At 36.3% G+C, this 15058-nt stretch overlaps 1 protein-coding gene across 1 annotated transcript; it reads right to left on the reverse strand.

The window, feature by feature from the left end:
* Nucleotides 1–13144: 13144 nt before the first annotated feature.
* LOC141547059 (olfactory receptor 5A2-like) lies at nucleotides 13145–14104 on the reverse strand. Its single transcript, XM_074275388.1, has one exon. It carries the CDS (start codon nucleotides 14102–14104, stop codon nucleotides 13145–13147), a length of 960 nt encoding a protein of 319 aa, XP_074131489.1.
* Between the last annotated feature and the right edge of the window lie 954 nt (nucleotides 14105–15058).

The raw sequence follows: 15058 nt of genomic DNA on the forward strand, positions 1-15058 counted from the left end.
TTTTTTTTTTTTTTTTTTTTTTGAGAATGACTTTAATGTTTCCCAACTTTGCAAAACAACAAAACTCTAATGTAGCTGTCCTGAGAATGGTCAAAAGGATGGTTAAAAACTTCCAAATTTTCATACTCTATGATATCCCTCCTTAGTTATTTTAAGAGAAAGTCTCTAAAATGGGTCAATTAAAAAATATTTCTTTCAGGCTACGGAGATAATATCACTGATATTGTGATCCATATGATTGGGAGTCCTTGGAATAGCATTGAATCTGCTCTTCCATCCCAGGGATCTGAGGAAGGGGAACAGAATAAGAAAACATTCTCAGAGAGTGCAGTGTGCATTAATGAAAGGATAAAATCCTCATCAATAAGCATGATCTCAGGAGACCCAAAAAGCAATGGAAAACAAAGTAGAGCTATTCTGTTGGCCTTCTGGGAATCATGATTCTCAGCTAATGGAGCCGTTCATTGGTATTCCTAGCAGGATTTCCTGATTCTGAATTAGAATAAGCTTTTGTTCAGAACTCAAGATAGCAATTATTTGACTCATAATACTTTCCCCCCATATCTTCCTGATCTTAGGAGTGAGCAATACCAGTCATAATATGGAATATTAAAGATCACATTGTTACAAGAGACTTTGGATTGTAAAACATTAAAGTAAAAAGAATCATTATGGCAAAGACCTTAGTTGAAGCTAGATGGCTAGAGTGCATAGAGTTTTATAGTTGGGGAGCCAGGAATATCTGAATTCCAATTCTGCCTTAAACACTTAGCTGTGAGATCTTGGACAACTCACTTAAACTGTCTCAGTCTCCATTTCCTCATGGAGGAAGAGGAGAGGGAACATAGGGAGAGGGTACGAATAGCATCCTCTTTCCAAAATTGTTTTGAGGATCAGATTAGATAATATCTATCAAAGCTCTATAAATCTTAATAATTATGACTAACATAGAAAACAGAACTGAAAATATTTATTCGGGAAGACACAGAAACATAGAATTTAATTGCCAGATAGGAGCTTGCACTATAGGATGATAGAATGTCAGATTTCAAAGTGACCAAAATACCCAGAATAAAGGATGCTAATTTTTTTTAAATTTTTATTTTATATTATAATTATAACTTTTTTTTGACAGTACATATGCATGGGTAATTTTTTACAACATTATCCCTTGCACTTACTTCTATTCAGATTTTTTTCCCTTCCTCCCCCAACCCCCTCCCCCAGATGTCAAGCAGTCTTATATATGTTAAATATATTACAGTATAATTTAGATACAATATATGTGTGTAGAACCGAATTTTTTGTTGCACAGGAAGAATTGGATTCAGAAGGTAAAAATAACAGTTTGCACTCATTTCCCAGTGTTCCTTTTCTGGATGTAGCTGATTCTGTCCATCATTAATCAATTGGAATTGGATTAGCTCTTCTCTATGTTGAAGATTTCCACTTCCATCAGCATACATCCTCGTACAGTAGCATTGTTGAAGTGTATAATGATCTTCTGGTTCTGCTCATTTCACTCAGCATCAGTTGATGTAAGTCTCTCCAAGCCTCTCTGTATTCCTCCTGCTGGTCATTTCTTACAGAACAATAATATTCCATAACATTCATATACCATAATTTACCCAACCATTCTCCAATTGATGGACAAGGGATGCTAAATTTAAAAGAGATAGTAGAATCTCTAATTTAGTCCTGACCTGTCATTTGATGCCCAGAGAGGACAGTGTTGCAGTGTCACTACAGGCAGATCACTTAATATTTCTGACTCCCAGCTTTTACTAAATCTCCCCTTCTTTAGCTAAACATAAATCTCCAAAGTCATGAGAATTTTAAAAAATCAAAAGCCTGAAACAAAATTCTCCCACATTAGGCAAAATGGCATTAATAAAACTCATTTATTCTGTTCTCAGTCTGGTTCTGGAATAGTGACATCCAAAGTGATTATATTTCTATTAAAAATGAGTTTTTCTTTTCTATTTCAGAGATATGGAAGCAATGGAATTAGGATGTCTTTAAAGACATAATTCACCCACTAAATTTCTTCTCCCACACATTAAGAAGAAAAGCTCTCAGGCCTGATTAATGTTTAATAATGATCAATTGATCATATTTCTTTAGTCAGTTACAGTATACAAATCACTTTCATTATATCAAGGGGATGTAGGCCAATCATGGCCAAATATTTTAAAGTTAAGTTTCTTGAGGCAGAGAAGTAAAAAGACTTTTTTTTTTTAAGTTACATAGCAGGTAATAAACAATTAAGCAATAAATTAAATATTTGGGGTCTAGAAACAAAGATAAAAATACAATAGCTCTGGCCTTAAAGGAGCTGACATTCTAAGAGATGTGATATGTGAGCAGCTCTATAATATAACTTTTATGCAAAGTCATTTCAAAAGGCAGAGAAAAGTGGAATGATCTGAAAAGTTCTTACATAGATGTAGAGAACCACAGAGAGTAGGGAAACTCTGGGTAAGATATAAGATCCTTCAGCCCAGAAGGAACTACTGACAATGACTGGTTTGGCTCCCCATCTGCCCTAAGAGCTCTCACCCTTCCTGAGAAGTCAAGGAGGGCGTGACCACCTATATTCTACTTGAAGCAAGTGATACTTACAGTAAAGAGAGGCATGTACATATCAATAGCAAGGTGCTTAGAGTTAGCACTTGCTCAGTGTGACGTAGTGATGTAATGGTTGTCTAGTTTGCACATATATAATGATGTAATCATATTAAGATATTTAAGGGCTGAGAGAACTTGAAATAAAGGGACTCCATCTTTGACCTCATTCTTGAGTCTCCTAAGACCAAGGATTCGGGCTGGTCCTGAGATCCTCCAGAGAGCTAGTCTGGATGGTACATTTTGACACCCCAACTTGGGGGCTCTAGAAAGCACACTACACATAGAATGGACAACCTGAGGGGGAGGAGAGAGAATAATCATGTGTACAACACCTACTATGTGTCAGAAACTGTGCTAATTTTAGAAATATTTTTTCATTTGGTTGTTGTAAGAATCAAGATTGTCCCTTTTTTACAGTTGAGGAAATGGGAGAAAAACAAAGATTATATGTCACATGGCATTTGAGACTAGAGGTAAATTCCTAATTTTATTCATTGTGGCTATATATGAGCTATACTTTGAAAGCAGTTAGGGAGGATAGGAGATTGAAGTGAGAAGAGAAATGTTACTAGATATAGGACACTAACTGAACAAAGCACTGAGTCAGGAAATAGTATCTATTCCTTCCTTGACAGTCTACGGGGGGCAGCTAGGTGGCGCAGTGGATAGAGCACAGCCTTGAATTCAGGAGGACCCAAGTTCAAATCTGGTCTCAGACACTTAACACTTCCTAGCTGTGTGACCCTGGGCAAGTCACTTAACCCCAGCCTCAAAAAAAAAAAAAAAAAAAAAAAAAAAAGAATTGTGGGACAGTCTATGACAATTTGGCTAGAACAGAGAATGAAGGGAACTCATCCAAAATAAATTTGGAATGATAGAAGCATCTCTAAACTGTGGAAAGTTTTGAATACCAGGCTGAAGATTTTGAATCTTATTCTATAGAAAATGGGGAGTCTCCTGAGTAGGGGATTGGCACCTGAAAGAAACGTTTTCTCCAAACATTGTCTTCCTTTCAATTTTTCCTTCAGCACATCTATAGTATGGAGAAGGGGAAACTTCTATAACAGTGATCATTCTCCAAGGATTCTCAGACCAATCCGAACTACAAGTGAGCTTCTTTTTAATATTTCTAGGAATCCTTCTCATAACTCTGAAACCATGCTCTGAAAGCTGGGCTTTATCATTCTCATTAAGACTCCCATTTTCAGAGGAGTTTATTAACAAAGAACATTATGGAAGGCAAAATTGATAACTTTGATTACATTAAATTAAAAAGGTTTTGCACAAATAAAAATCACAGGAACAAGATTTGAAATACAAAGCTTGGAAAATATCTTTACAGCCATATTTCTGATAAAAGTCTCATTTTTAAAATATACAAAAAACTGTATCAAATTTATAAGAATATGCTGATGGAAGTGGAAATCTTCAACATAAAGAAGATCCAACTCACTTCCAGTTGATCAATGATGGACAGAAATAACTATACCCAGAGAAGGAACACTGGGAAGTGAATGTAAATTGTTAGCACTACTGTCTATCTACCCAGGTTACTTATACCTTCGGACTCTAATACTTAACGTGCAACAAGAAAATGGTATTTACACACATATATTGTATCTAGGTTATATTGTAACACATGTAAAATGTATGGGATTACCTGTCATCAGGGGGAGGGAGTGGAGGGAGGGAAGGGATAATTTGGAAAAATGAATACAAGGGATAATGTTATAAAAAAATTGCTCATGCATATATACTGTCAAAAATTATAAATAAAATTTTTAAAAATGTATAAGAATATGTCATTCCTCAATTGATAAACAAAGGATATGAACAATTTTCAGATGATGAAATTAAAGACATTTATAGTTATATGAAAAATGCTCTGAATCACTATTGATTAGAGAAATACAAATTAAAATAACTTTGAGGTACCACCTCATATATCTCAGATTGGTTAAGATGAGAGGAAAGGATAATGATAAATGTTGGAGGGAATATGGGAAAATTGGGACACTAATGCATCATTGGTGGAGTTGTGAAATGATCCAGCCATTCTGGAGAGCAATCTATAACTATGTCCAAAGGGCTTTAAAACTGTGCACCTTTTAACCCAGCAGTGCCATTGCTGGGTCTGTATCCCAAGGAAATCATAAAGCAAGGAAAAGGACCCACATGTACAAAAATGTTTGTAGCAGCTCTTTTTGTGGTAGGGAAAAGGACTGTATGCTCATCAATTGGGGAGTGGCTGAACAAATTGTGGTACATGAAGATAATGAATATATCATTCTATAAAAATCATGAACAAGCTGATTATAGAAAGCCCTGGAAAGATTTACATGAACTGATGCTAAGTGAAACAAGCAGAACCAGGAATACATTGTACACAATAACAAGAAGATGATCAACTATGAAAGATTTGGTTCTTCTCAGTAGTTCAGCAATTCAAAGGAATCCCAATAGACTTTGGATAGAAAATGTCATCTGCAACCAGAGAAAGAACTCAAAAGACTGAATGTAAATCAACACATGCTATGTTCACTGTTTTCTGTTTGTTTTTCCTCTCCCCCATGGCTTTTCCCATTTGCTATGATTTTTCTCTCCCAACATAATTCATAAAATAATGTGTATTAAAAATAAATAACCTAAATTTTAAAAAAAGACTTATCTTCACTCTCCAATATGCTTCTTCCTCAGTTTCCTGACCTTCATAGACATCTGCTATTCTTTTGCTCTTACCTCAAGAATGGTCTCTAATTTATTCTATAAGGAGAAGAACATTTCCTTCCTGATCTATACTACTAAGTATATCTTTATGGCCTGCATTGGACTGGTACAGTACCAGCTCTTGGCAATCATGACTTATGATTATCTGTAGTCCACTGAGACACTCCACTATCATGGATCTCCAAGTCTGAGGAAAGATGGGGCTCATGTGGTTTGATTTTTTAATAGCCTTATTCAAACAATCTCCACCTCTATTTTAGTGGAACAAACATAGCTAATCATTTTTTCTGTGATGTGCCACATATCATAGCCTTATCCTGCTTCGATTACTTCATTAATTAAATAAATAATGATATATTTATAATTTGCATTGTGTTGTTCTCATTCTTCTTCATCGTTATGTCCTCTGGATACATATCAGTTACAATTCTGAAAATGACCTCCCCCACAGGAAACCCAAAGCCTTCAAAATCTTTTGCTTCCCATTTGACGTTGTGATATTCTTCTATGACACTACTTTTTTGTGGACTTTCTTTCCATCTCTGACTACTTTCCAAAATTGGGCAAAATTGTCTTCTATGTCATCCTTACCCCTGTATTGAAACCCCTGATCTACAACTTCATGAACAAGAAGATCAAAGGTACCCTGAAGAGGCTGATAAAAAGAGACATTTCCCTGTTATAATAGCATTTATCTTTATCTTTATTATTTTGAATTGATGCTACTTACCTTAGTAATAATTGGGGGAAGTGAAGGGCACTGATCTCATTGGTATGGGTGAAACTGATTAGGCTGAAACTCTGTTCATTAAAACAGGTGAGCTACCTACTTATAAAATTGGTTTGAGAGTGTTTCCTGGGTCACTAAAAGGTTAAATGACTTGCCCATGACTAAGTAGTGTTAACCCAGATCATCTAGGCAAGTCTTCTATTCACTAAATTATGTTTGTTTATAACAATTCTAATAATAATAATAATCTATGCAATTATTCCCAAAATTAGTTTTATGTGGAGTGAATTAAAATATATAAAGAGGTATTTTTAAAAAAGTAATTTTTATTAATATCTTGTTTTTACATTGCTTAATTTCTCTCTCCCCATATCTCTTCCTTTCCCTTCCCAGAGATCTGGCTTTTATAAAAGTTAATTTCATTTTTTTAACTGGAAAATTAATTTGGCTCATCATTTAATGACAGCGAGGATAAAGTAGGAAAGCGTGGGAGCTGAACTGATTTCTTCAAGATATAAAAAAGAAACAAAGGCATCCCCTAATCCAGTCAGTGGATCTTCTCTAGAAATGTAGACAGAATCCTACAGCATTTAATGAGATCACACATATCTATTGGGGTAATTTATATTTCTGGAGCACTATATATTTTTCCAAATGTTTTTCTTATAGTCAACCAGAGACATTGTAACTATAAGCATTAATATTTCTTTTTGACAGATGAGAGAAGATGGAAGGAAACAGGCATTTTATTAAGTGCTTCCTATATGGCAGGTACTGAGTTAAGAGTTGAGGATATAAATACAAACAAAAAGATAGTTCTTGAGCTCAAAGATCTTACATTCTAATAGGGGAAAATAACACAAGAAAAGAAAGGTAAAAGTGGAGGAGGAAAAGTATCTGGAGGGATGGTTCTGAAACAGGGCCTGGAAAAGAATGAAAACAAGCCAACCTAGATGTAGCCAGAAAATGGAGATTCCAAGGAAAGGTCCAAGGGAGCAGGCCACGGGTATAATAGGCTATTCCAATGTGAGGAAATCCCAAACACTCAAGGAAGATCAGGGGTGAGCCAGGACTAGAGAAGGCATGGTTTTGAAGTCCAGAAAGTTGGAAACAAGACCAGGAAGAATATGGAAGAGATGAGGAAATGAGGGTTCACAATGAAAAGTTTTATCCAGATCAACACAATTAATAAATGTCAAAGGGAGGATTTGAAAGATCTTACGGCCAAGACTCCTGCTGCAAGTTGGGAATTCAAAATGGGAATAATAATATTTGTTTTATTATGATACCTATCTCAGAGTTATTGTGATGCTCAAATGAGATAATATATTCATAGGGTTCTCTGGCTACTCCCAAGCTGCTTATGCCTATATGGAGTGCAGTCTTTTCTAATTAATGCTCACAGATCTGCAATCTTCCCGAATTTATTCACACAAAAAGTGAACATTTTATCATCAGTCGCACAGGGTTAGAGAAAATGAATAATTTGCTTAAAATAGAAAATCAGGAAAACACATTGATAACACATATTTCTAACTCTTATGTCCCAAATTAAACTCTTCTGGGCTAGAAAATTGTGCATCTAGCCCCATCCTGACCATACAATGAAACTAGAAGGCCAGCCCTCTGTCTATAGAACCTACAAGCAAGCATTGGGAAGACAAATTTCGATCGATCAATGTGTCCAATCAATCATCTTGCATTTATGCCTACTACTGACCTATATTTTATTCACTGTGCTAAAATCTGGAGAAATAAAAGCAAAAAATGAAGGAGTCATCCCCAAGGAACTTCTAGAATATAAGTGGGAACAACTTGCACACACTTGCACACACGCACGCACACACGCACACACGCACACACACACACACACACAATATGCACAAATATATGATACAAAATCATTTGAAATTTAACCTCATCATTTTATAAATATGGAAACTGATGCTTGAAGAGGCTAAATTAATTTGGAAGATGGGTATAAGTTAGCCTAAAACTGGTATACCTCTTACATGGGGCTCATATAATATAACACCTTAAGATTAAAGCACTTAAGAGACCATTCCCCTCATTAAGGCTAAAGCTGTTTAAGTGATTTAACTAGCAAGCAGCAAATCCAGGATTCAAAAAGTCTATTAATTCCATATGCAATGAATATCATAGCCTAATGTATACTTTGTTCCTGCAGAAACAAAAAGAAGGCTTATGTTAACTAGGAAGAGGTAGCAAAATCAAAGCAGGCCTTGAAGCTGCTAGCGTAAGGAGGCACAGCAGTTTCTGGGAAATGGGTGTGTAGTCCAAATGGAAAATAGAATTGGAGAGTATGTAGAAGGGATCATCAGTTTAAGGCAAGACTGTCCAAGTGATCTGTCTTCATTGTTAGTAATTTGCATCCTGGAATTCCTTCACATTGGAATAAAGACTACACTTTGCTGTCTGAGTGGGCTGAGCTAGAATGAAAAAAAGGTGAGAGTAAAGAAGTCCTTCTAAAGAAGGAAAGAGAGATAGTGGGAGGGGAATGTAATTTTTGATAAATATTTCCCCTGATTTTACCCTGTTGGGGTGATAATCAGAACTGGAACTAGAGTAGGATAACTGAGTGCTTGTCCCAGGATATCAAAATTTAAAAAAAAAAAAAAAAAGGAAAAAGAAATAAATAAGGATTTTAAAAGATGATACAATTTTAAATTTTGTTACATTTATATATAAAAGACTTTCCCCTGTGCCCAAAGGGTTATCAAATTGTACAAAGCCTTTGATCCAGCAGATCTCTACTTTGATCCAGCAGATCCCAAAGAGATTATCAAGGAGAGAAAGAGATCCAGATTTGTGAAAATGTTTGTGGCAGCCCTTTTTGTAGTGGCAAGAAACTGGAAACTGAGTGGATGCCCATCAGTGGGGGAATGGCTGAGTAAATTGTGGTATATGCATGTTTTGGAATATTATTGTTCTATAGGAAATGATCAGCAGGATAATTTCAGAGAGGTCTGGAGAGACTTACATGAACTGATGCTGAGTGAAGTGAGTAGAACCAAGAACACATTATACATGGCAAGAGCAAGATTATTAGATGATCAATTTTGATGGATGTGACTCTTTTCAACAATGAGATGATTCAGGCCAGTTCCAAAGATCTTGTGATGAAGAGAGCCATCTATACGCAGAGAGAGGACTGTGAGAAATGACTGTGGATCGTAACATATGTTGTTGTTTGCTTGAATTTTGCTTTCCTTCTCATTTTTTCCCTTTTTGATATGATTTTTCTTGAACAGCATGATAATTGTGAAAATATGTACAGAAAATTTTCATGTTTCATATATATTGGATTACTTGACATCTAGGGGAGGGGATGGAGGAAGGGGAGGGAAAAAATTTGGAACACAAGATTTTGCAAGGGTGAATGTTGAAAATTATCCATACATATGCTTTGAAAATAAAAAGCTTTAATAAAAAATAAGTAAAAGACTATCTCTCCCCTAATAGCACAGAAACAGAGTTTAGCAGTTACTTACAAGAATAGTTAATCAAGACAGGGACCTCCCTAATGTCATACATTGTTAATAACACCCATATACGAGCTATTATCTTCTTTTCAAATTAATTACTTCTTCCATTATTTTATTTTTAAATTAATTAAGGAAAAGCATTTATTAAGTGCTGAAAGGGCAAAGAAAAAAATGAGACAGTCTCTGCACACCAAGTACTCAAAATTTAATTGGGAGAGATGTCACAGCTCAACTTCAGGATGGATGAGAAAATACAAAAAAAAAAAAAAAAAAAAAAAAAGCAAAAACAAAAACAGTTCCAGAAGTTTGTCAGTAAAGCAAATAATAAGGGATAGGCATCCTTAGGGCACACTAGCAGATTGATGACAGTGCCTATGGGTATGGAAGGCATCGTGGTAATGAAGCTGTAAGACCTGTGTGACAATAATTTTGAAACCTACCCAATTTAATCAGCATTTATCCAGTTTGCTGTGATTTGATGAATATCAGTGATTTAAGCAGGTGATTAAATTTGAATTAGGTATATCAATTAAACCTGTGAGGATAAGATTCATGATTAATTAATCTACTATGTATTAGTGGCAATGTCCTTCTATGGATTATGCTGTTTAAATGATTTATATATTGACCAATGTTAAAGATAAGGGACCTGCTAAAATGCACTTTGTCTTCTTACCCCAACCCACTCCCCATCTACTGATGTCCCTGTTGGTTGCCATGTTCCAGAAAACCACAAATGTTTCTCATGCACCAGATGGCTGTAACAAACATTGGAAAGTCCCAAGAATTTGGTGGCCAATCCACTGACTAAACAATAGAAAGTCCCAGGCTTTCATTTCCTGGTCACTAATTGCAAAAGATAGTTTTTCATTGTGATCTCTTATTGCCTAATCACTGACTAAGCATACTGATGACTGGAGTACATGATCATCGACAAAATATGGAATTCCATTTCCTTCCTTTGACCAGTCATACAGCTTTCACTCTTTTAGAATTAACCAATCAAATTCATTCTACTATTCCATTCTATTTTTAGTATACTCCTGGTGCTTGAGCAGAAAGAGGTCCTTGACTATAGAAAAAAATCTTGGATACAATTTCTTAGGAATGACCAGGTGTGCATCCACAAGAGGAAGATGAAAATGGTGAAAGACTAGAGACCATGCAATATGAGAACTGTTTGAAGAATCAAGCACATTTATCCTGAAGAAGAGAATGGGAAGAGGAGGCAAAGTTAAAGGAAGGGGAATTGTAAGGGCCATTAAGTATATGAAGGATTGGCATTTAAAATAATTTAAAATTTTAAAATTCAAAAAATTTAAATACATAAATTTAAAGCAAATAAATAATTTTTTAAAAATTCAAAAAATTGGCATGAAAATAATTAGATGTGCTTTACTTGGCCCCAAAATAAAGAAGGAGGAAAAATAGAGGGTGGCCATAAGAAATAGATTTTGGCTAGGTGTTAGACAAACCTTCTTTCAAGTGGAGCTGTCCAAATGCTTCAGGAAGGAGTGAATTTCTCTTCACTAAAGATCTTCTAACAGGGGCTGAATGACCCCTTGTTGGCACTGTTATGGAGGGATTTGGGGATCAGATTAAATGTCTTTAGAAATACCTTTCAAGGCTGAAATCACATAATGCCATGATCTCAGAGAAATTACAAGGTACAGATGACTCAGAAGGCTGCAAAAAGAAGTTTAGTGAGTATAAATGGCTTCTAACATCTTATCAACAATGACCCAACATCAATGCTCTCGTCTTTCTCAAATCATTTTCATATATATCTGCAAATATACTATATCTTCCCCAGGATAATATAAGATCCTTAAAGGCAAGACTAATTTTCATTTATTCTCTGTGACCTTGAAACACATGTAGTGCTTGATACAAATACATTCTTGATAAATTAGTGCTAGATTTATTAACTAATCCATGGCCAAAAAATGAGGTGGTCTGATCACATAGATGGAGAGAAGCATAATATGACAGACAACATAAATGTACATTGGAAGAATGAAATTTCAAAAGGATATATATATATGTGTGTGTGTGTGTGTGTGTGTGTGTGTGTGTGTGTGTGTGTGTATATATATTTCTAAAAAGATGAAAGTTCATATGCTGGGTGAAAGCTCCATGAAGGATTTATGGAAAGTAGCACTTTCCTCTAGAAAGATATTGAATAGAGGCATGCTTGTTTGACCAAGAAACTGGCTAAAAATGAGCATAGACACATGACAATGAGCCATAAACTTAAAGCAGATGTTTCATTTCTAGCTTTGGGTTTGTGGGTAACTAATGTCTTTATGGTCATTTTTCACTCTTTTGTTACATACATATCCAATTCACACACACACACACACACACACACACACACACACACACACACACACACAAAGAGAGAGAGAGAGATAGACAAAGACAGAGACAGAGAGACAGAAACACATGAAGAGAGATTAGAGATACACACACAGAGAGAGACAGAGATAGAGATTTGTAGTCTTCAGACATTAGCAAAAAAATACTGTTTTTACAATGGATCATTGTTGTTCTTGGATTTTAACCTTGGAAGGATTCCCTGCTCATGTGTGATTTCTTTAATTTCCATAGATTTAGAGATGGAAGAGAAGTTAAAGTTAAAAAAAGTTAAAGACCATCAAATTCAATCTTATCACAAGCCTTGCTTCATCACCACTTTCCTGAGGCCCAGAGAAGTTCAGTCTCTTACCCAGAATTACCATGTTAGTATATATCTGAGGTAAGACCTCAGATCTTCCTGCTTCTAAATCCAGCCCTTTTCCTAGCACACCACATTGCCTCTGCTTTATATCCTTATTATTACTTTTCTGCGGACCACCACGAACAATTATAAACATTGCTGTCCATGCGGCCTTTGTTTGTCATTACTCTTGGTTCTTTCTCGATCCTTTCAATGTTCCCTTTCCTTTTCCTCATTCTGATTTATCAGAAACATTTAAATGTTCTGCAACACTGATCTCATGAAGCACTTTCTAGTTCATTGTCTTGGAAGGGCAAAGAACTCTCAGAGTACAGAATACCCTATACTTTCATTAATAAATAATAATAATAAATGTTATAAATAAATAATAATAAATTAAAAACCAAATAAATGCAATTCTAATTACACAATAGTGTTCCATACCAGTGAGGCAAGTAGAATGAGAGAGAGTCAAAGGAGGAAAAAGTTTAATTGATGCCATCTGTAAGTTCCATAGTTAGGAACTATGTCTTAAATTTTGTATTGCCTCTGACTTTAATAGAATACTCTTTAGACAATAGGCATTTAATAATTGTTTCTTAAATTTCTTTTTTTTTCTTTTGTTTCTTAGGCAATTGGGGTTAAGTGACTTGCCCAGGGTCACACAGCTAGAAAGTATTAAGTGTCTGAGACCAGATTTGAACTCAGGTCCTCCTAACTTCAGGGCTAGTGCTTGTTTCCTAAATTTAATAACCTGTGGATGTTTTTGCCCATTACTTGTCATCTTCTGCATGGCTTTTTCAGCTCACAGCTCAAATGCTAACCCTGACTGGATCAAAAGTAGATAGGGGGATGAGAAATTTCCCATTCCCTCTCAATTATCTTCTTCATGGCATTTTTAATCTCCTTGTTTCGAAGGCTATATATCATGGGATTCACCATAGGGATCACCACTGCATAGAAGACCGACACTATCTTATCCCTGCTCAGGGCGTAGCTGGAGCTGGGACGCATGTACATGAAAAGACCAGAGCCATAGAACAGTATCACCGCAGTCAGGTGAGATGCACAGGTGCTAAAGGCCTTAGACCTACCTTTGGTGGAGTTGATCTTCAGCACCGCAGCGACAATATAAACATAAGAGATGAGGATCACAAGGACAGACATTATCCCAACAACGACCCCCACAAGAAAGGTCACGATCTGACTCGAGAAGGTGTCAGAGCAAGCTAAAGCTAGAATGGGAGGAAGGTCACAGAAGAAATGATTGATGATATTCGGTCCACAGAACTGATGATTGTAGACAGAATAGGTTTCAATCAGAGAGCTAAAAAACCCACCCGTGAATGCACCTCCCACCATTTTGATACAGAGTGTGGGGGACATGATGGCCGGGTAGAGCAATGGATTACACACGGCAGCATAGCGGTCGTAAGCCATAGCAGCCAGGAGAAAGCACTCGGTCAGCCCCATGCCACAAAAGACAAAATACTGAACGGCACAACCCAGGAAGGAAATGGTTTTCTGATCTGCAATGGCACAGGCCAGCATCTTGGGAGTGGTAGAGGAGCTGTAGCAGATGTCCACAAAGGATAGGTTGCTGAGGAAGAAATACATAGGTGTCTGGAGGTGGGAGTCCATCCGGATCAGGGTGATGAGACCCAGATTCCAGGCCAGAGTCAGGAGGTAGATCCCCAGAAATACCACAAAGAGGATAATTTGTATTTGGGGATGATCAGAAAAGCCCAGGAAGATGAATACAGTCACAGTGGTGGTATTTCTGTTCCCAGCCATTGCCCTGATCCCTGAAAGTATATAGAGACACAAAGAGAGCTATTCTGGGGAAGTTCTTTGTATTTCTCCTGATTTGGTCTTTCACGAGAAGACATATCAATCTACTAAGAGCCAACTCTAATTCTGCCCCTTCTGTGAGGGTCATGTAGTCAATCAACGAACAAACATTTATTAATCACTTATGATATGATAGACATTTATTAAACACATACTCTTTGCCAGGCATTGTGCTAAGAACTGGGGAACACAAGTAAGAAAAAGATAGTTCTTGCTTGATTCAGAAAGTTAAAATCTAAAAGAAAATTGAAAAGGAATGAAAAAACACAAGTATACAATCATAGAAGAACCAAACTACGCAGAAGGGGTTGGTAACAAATGAAGAGATAGCTGCCATTTTGAACCCTCTGAAAAAGGAAGCTATGGAAGAATTAATTTTTTTATTTTGCTGAGGCAATTGGGGTTAAATGATTTGCCTAGGGTCACACAGCTAGAAGCATTAAATGTCTAGATTAGATTTGAACTCAGGTCCTTATGGAAGAACTTTTTGATCCACTTTCCAGTTGTTCAGTCCCAGGGATGAAAGCAATTGAGGTTACTGATAGGGTACTTACCATGTGCCAGAAAGTGTGCTAAGTGCTAACGATACAAAAACAAAGCAAAAAATATCACCTGCCCTCAAAGAGCTTACATTCTAGTAGAATTCTAATCTTCTAATTTCAAATCCCAACTTTTTCACCAGAGCCATAGGTAGGATAGGGCCATACTTGGGCTTCGGTGTGACATCTTACAATAGGACCCACATTTCCTGGAGAGAGATGACTTTTCCTTCATGTAGATGTCCAGAAATCTTCATTCTATGCCCTCAGAAATTCTCTGCCAACCTGAGTTCATCCAGAGGAACCCAATACATTATGCAGTTTTACACTTTGTATTACATTTCTTTGAAGTCCCCAC

This window comes from Sminthopsis crassicaudata, chromosome 6 (genome assembly GCF_048593235.1).
Source record: "Sminthopsis crassicaudata isolate SCR6 chromosome 6, ASM4859323v1, whole genome shotgun sequence".
Taxonomy (NCBI): domain Eukaryota; kingdom Metazoa; phylum Chordata; class Mammalia; order Dasyuromorphia; family Dasyuridae; genus Sminthopsis; species Sminthopsis crassicaudata.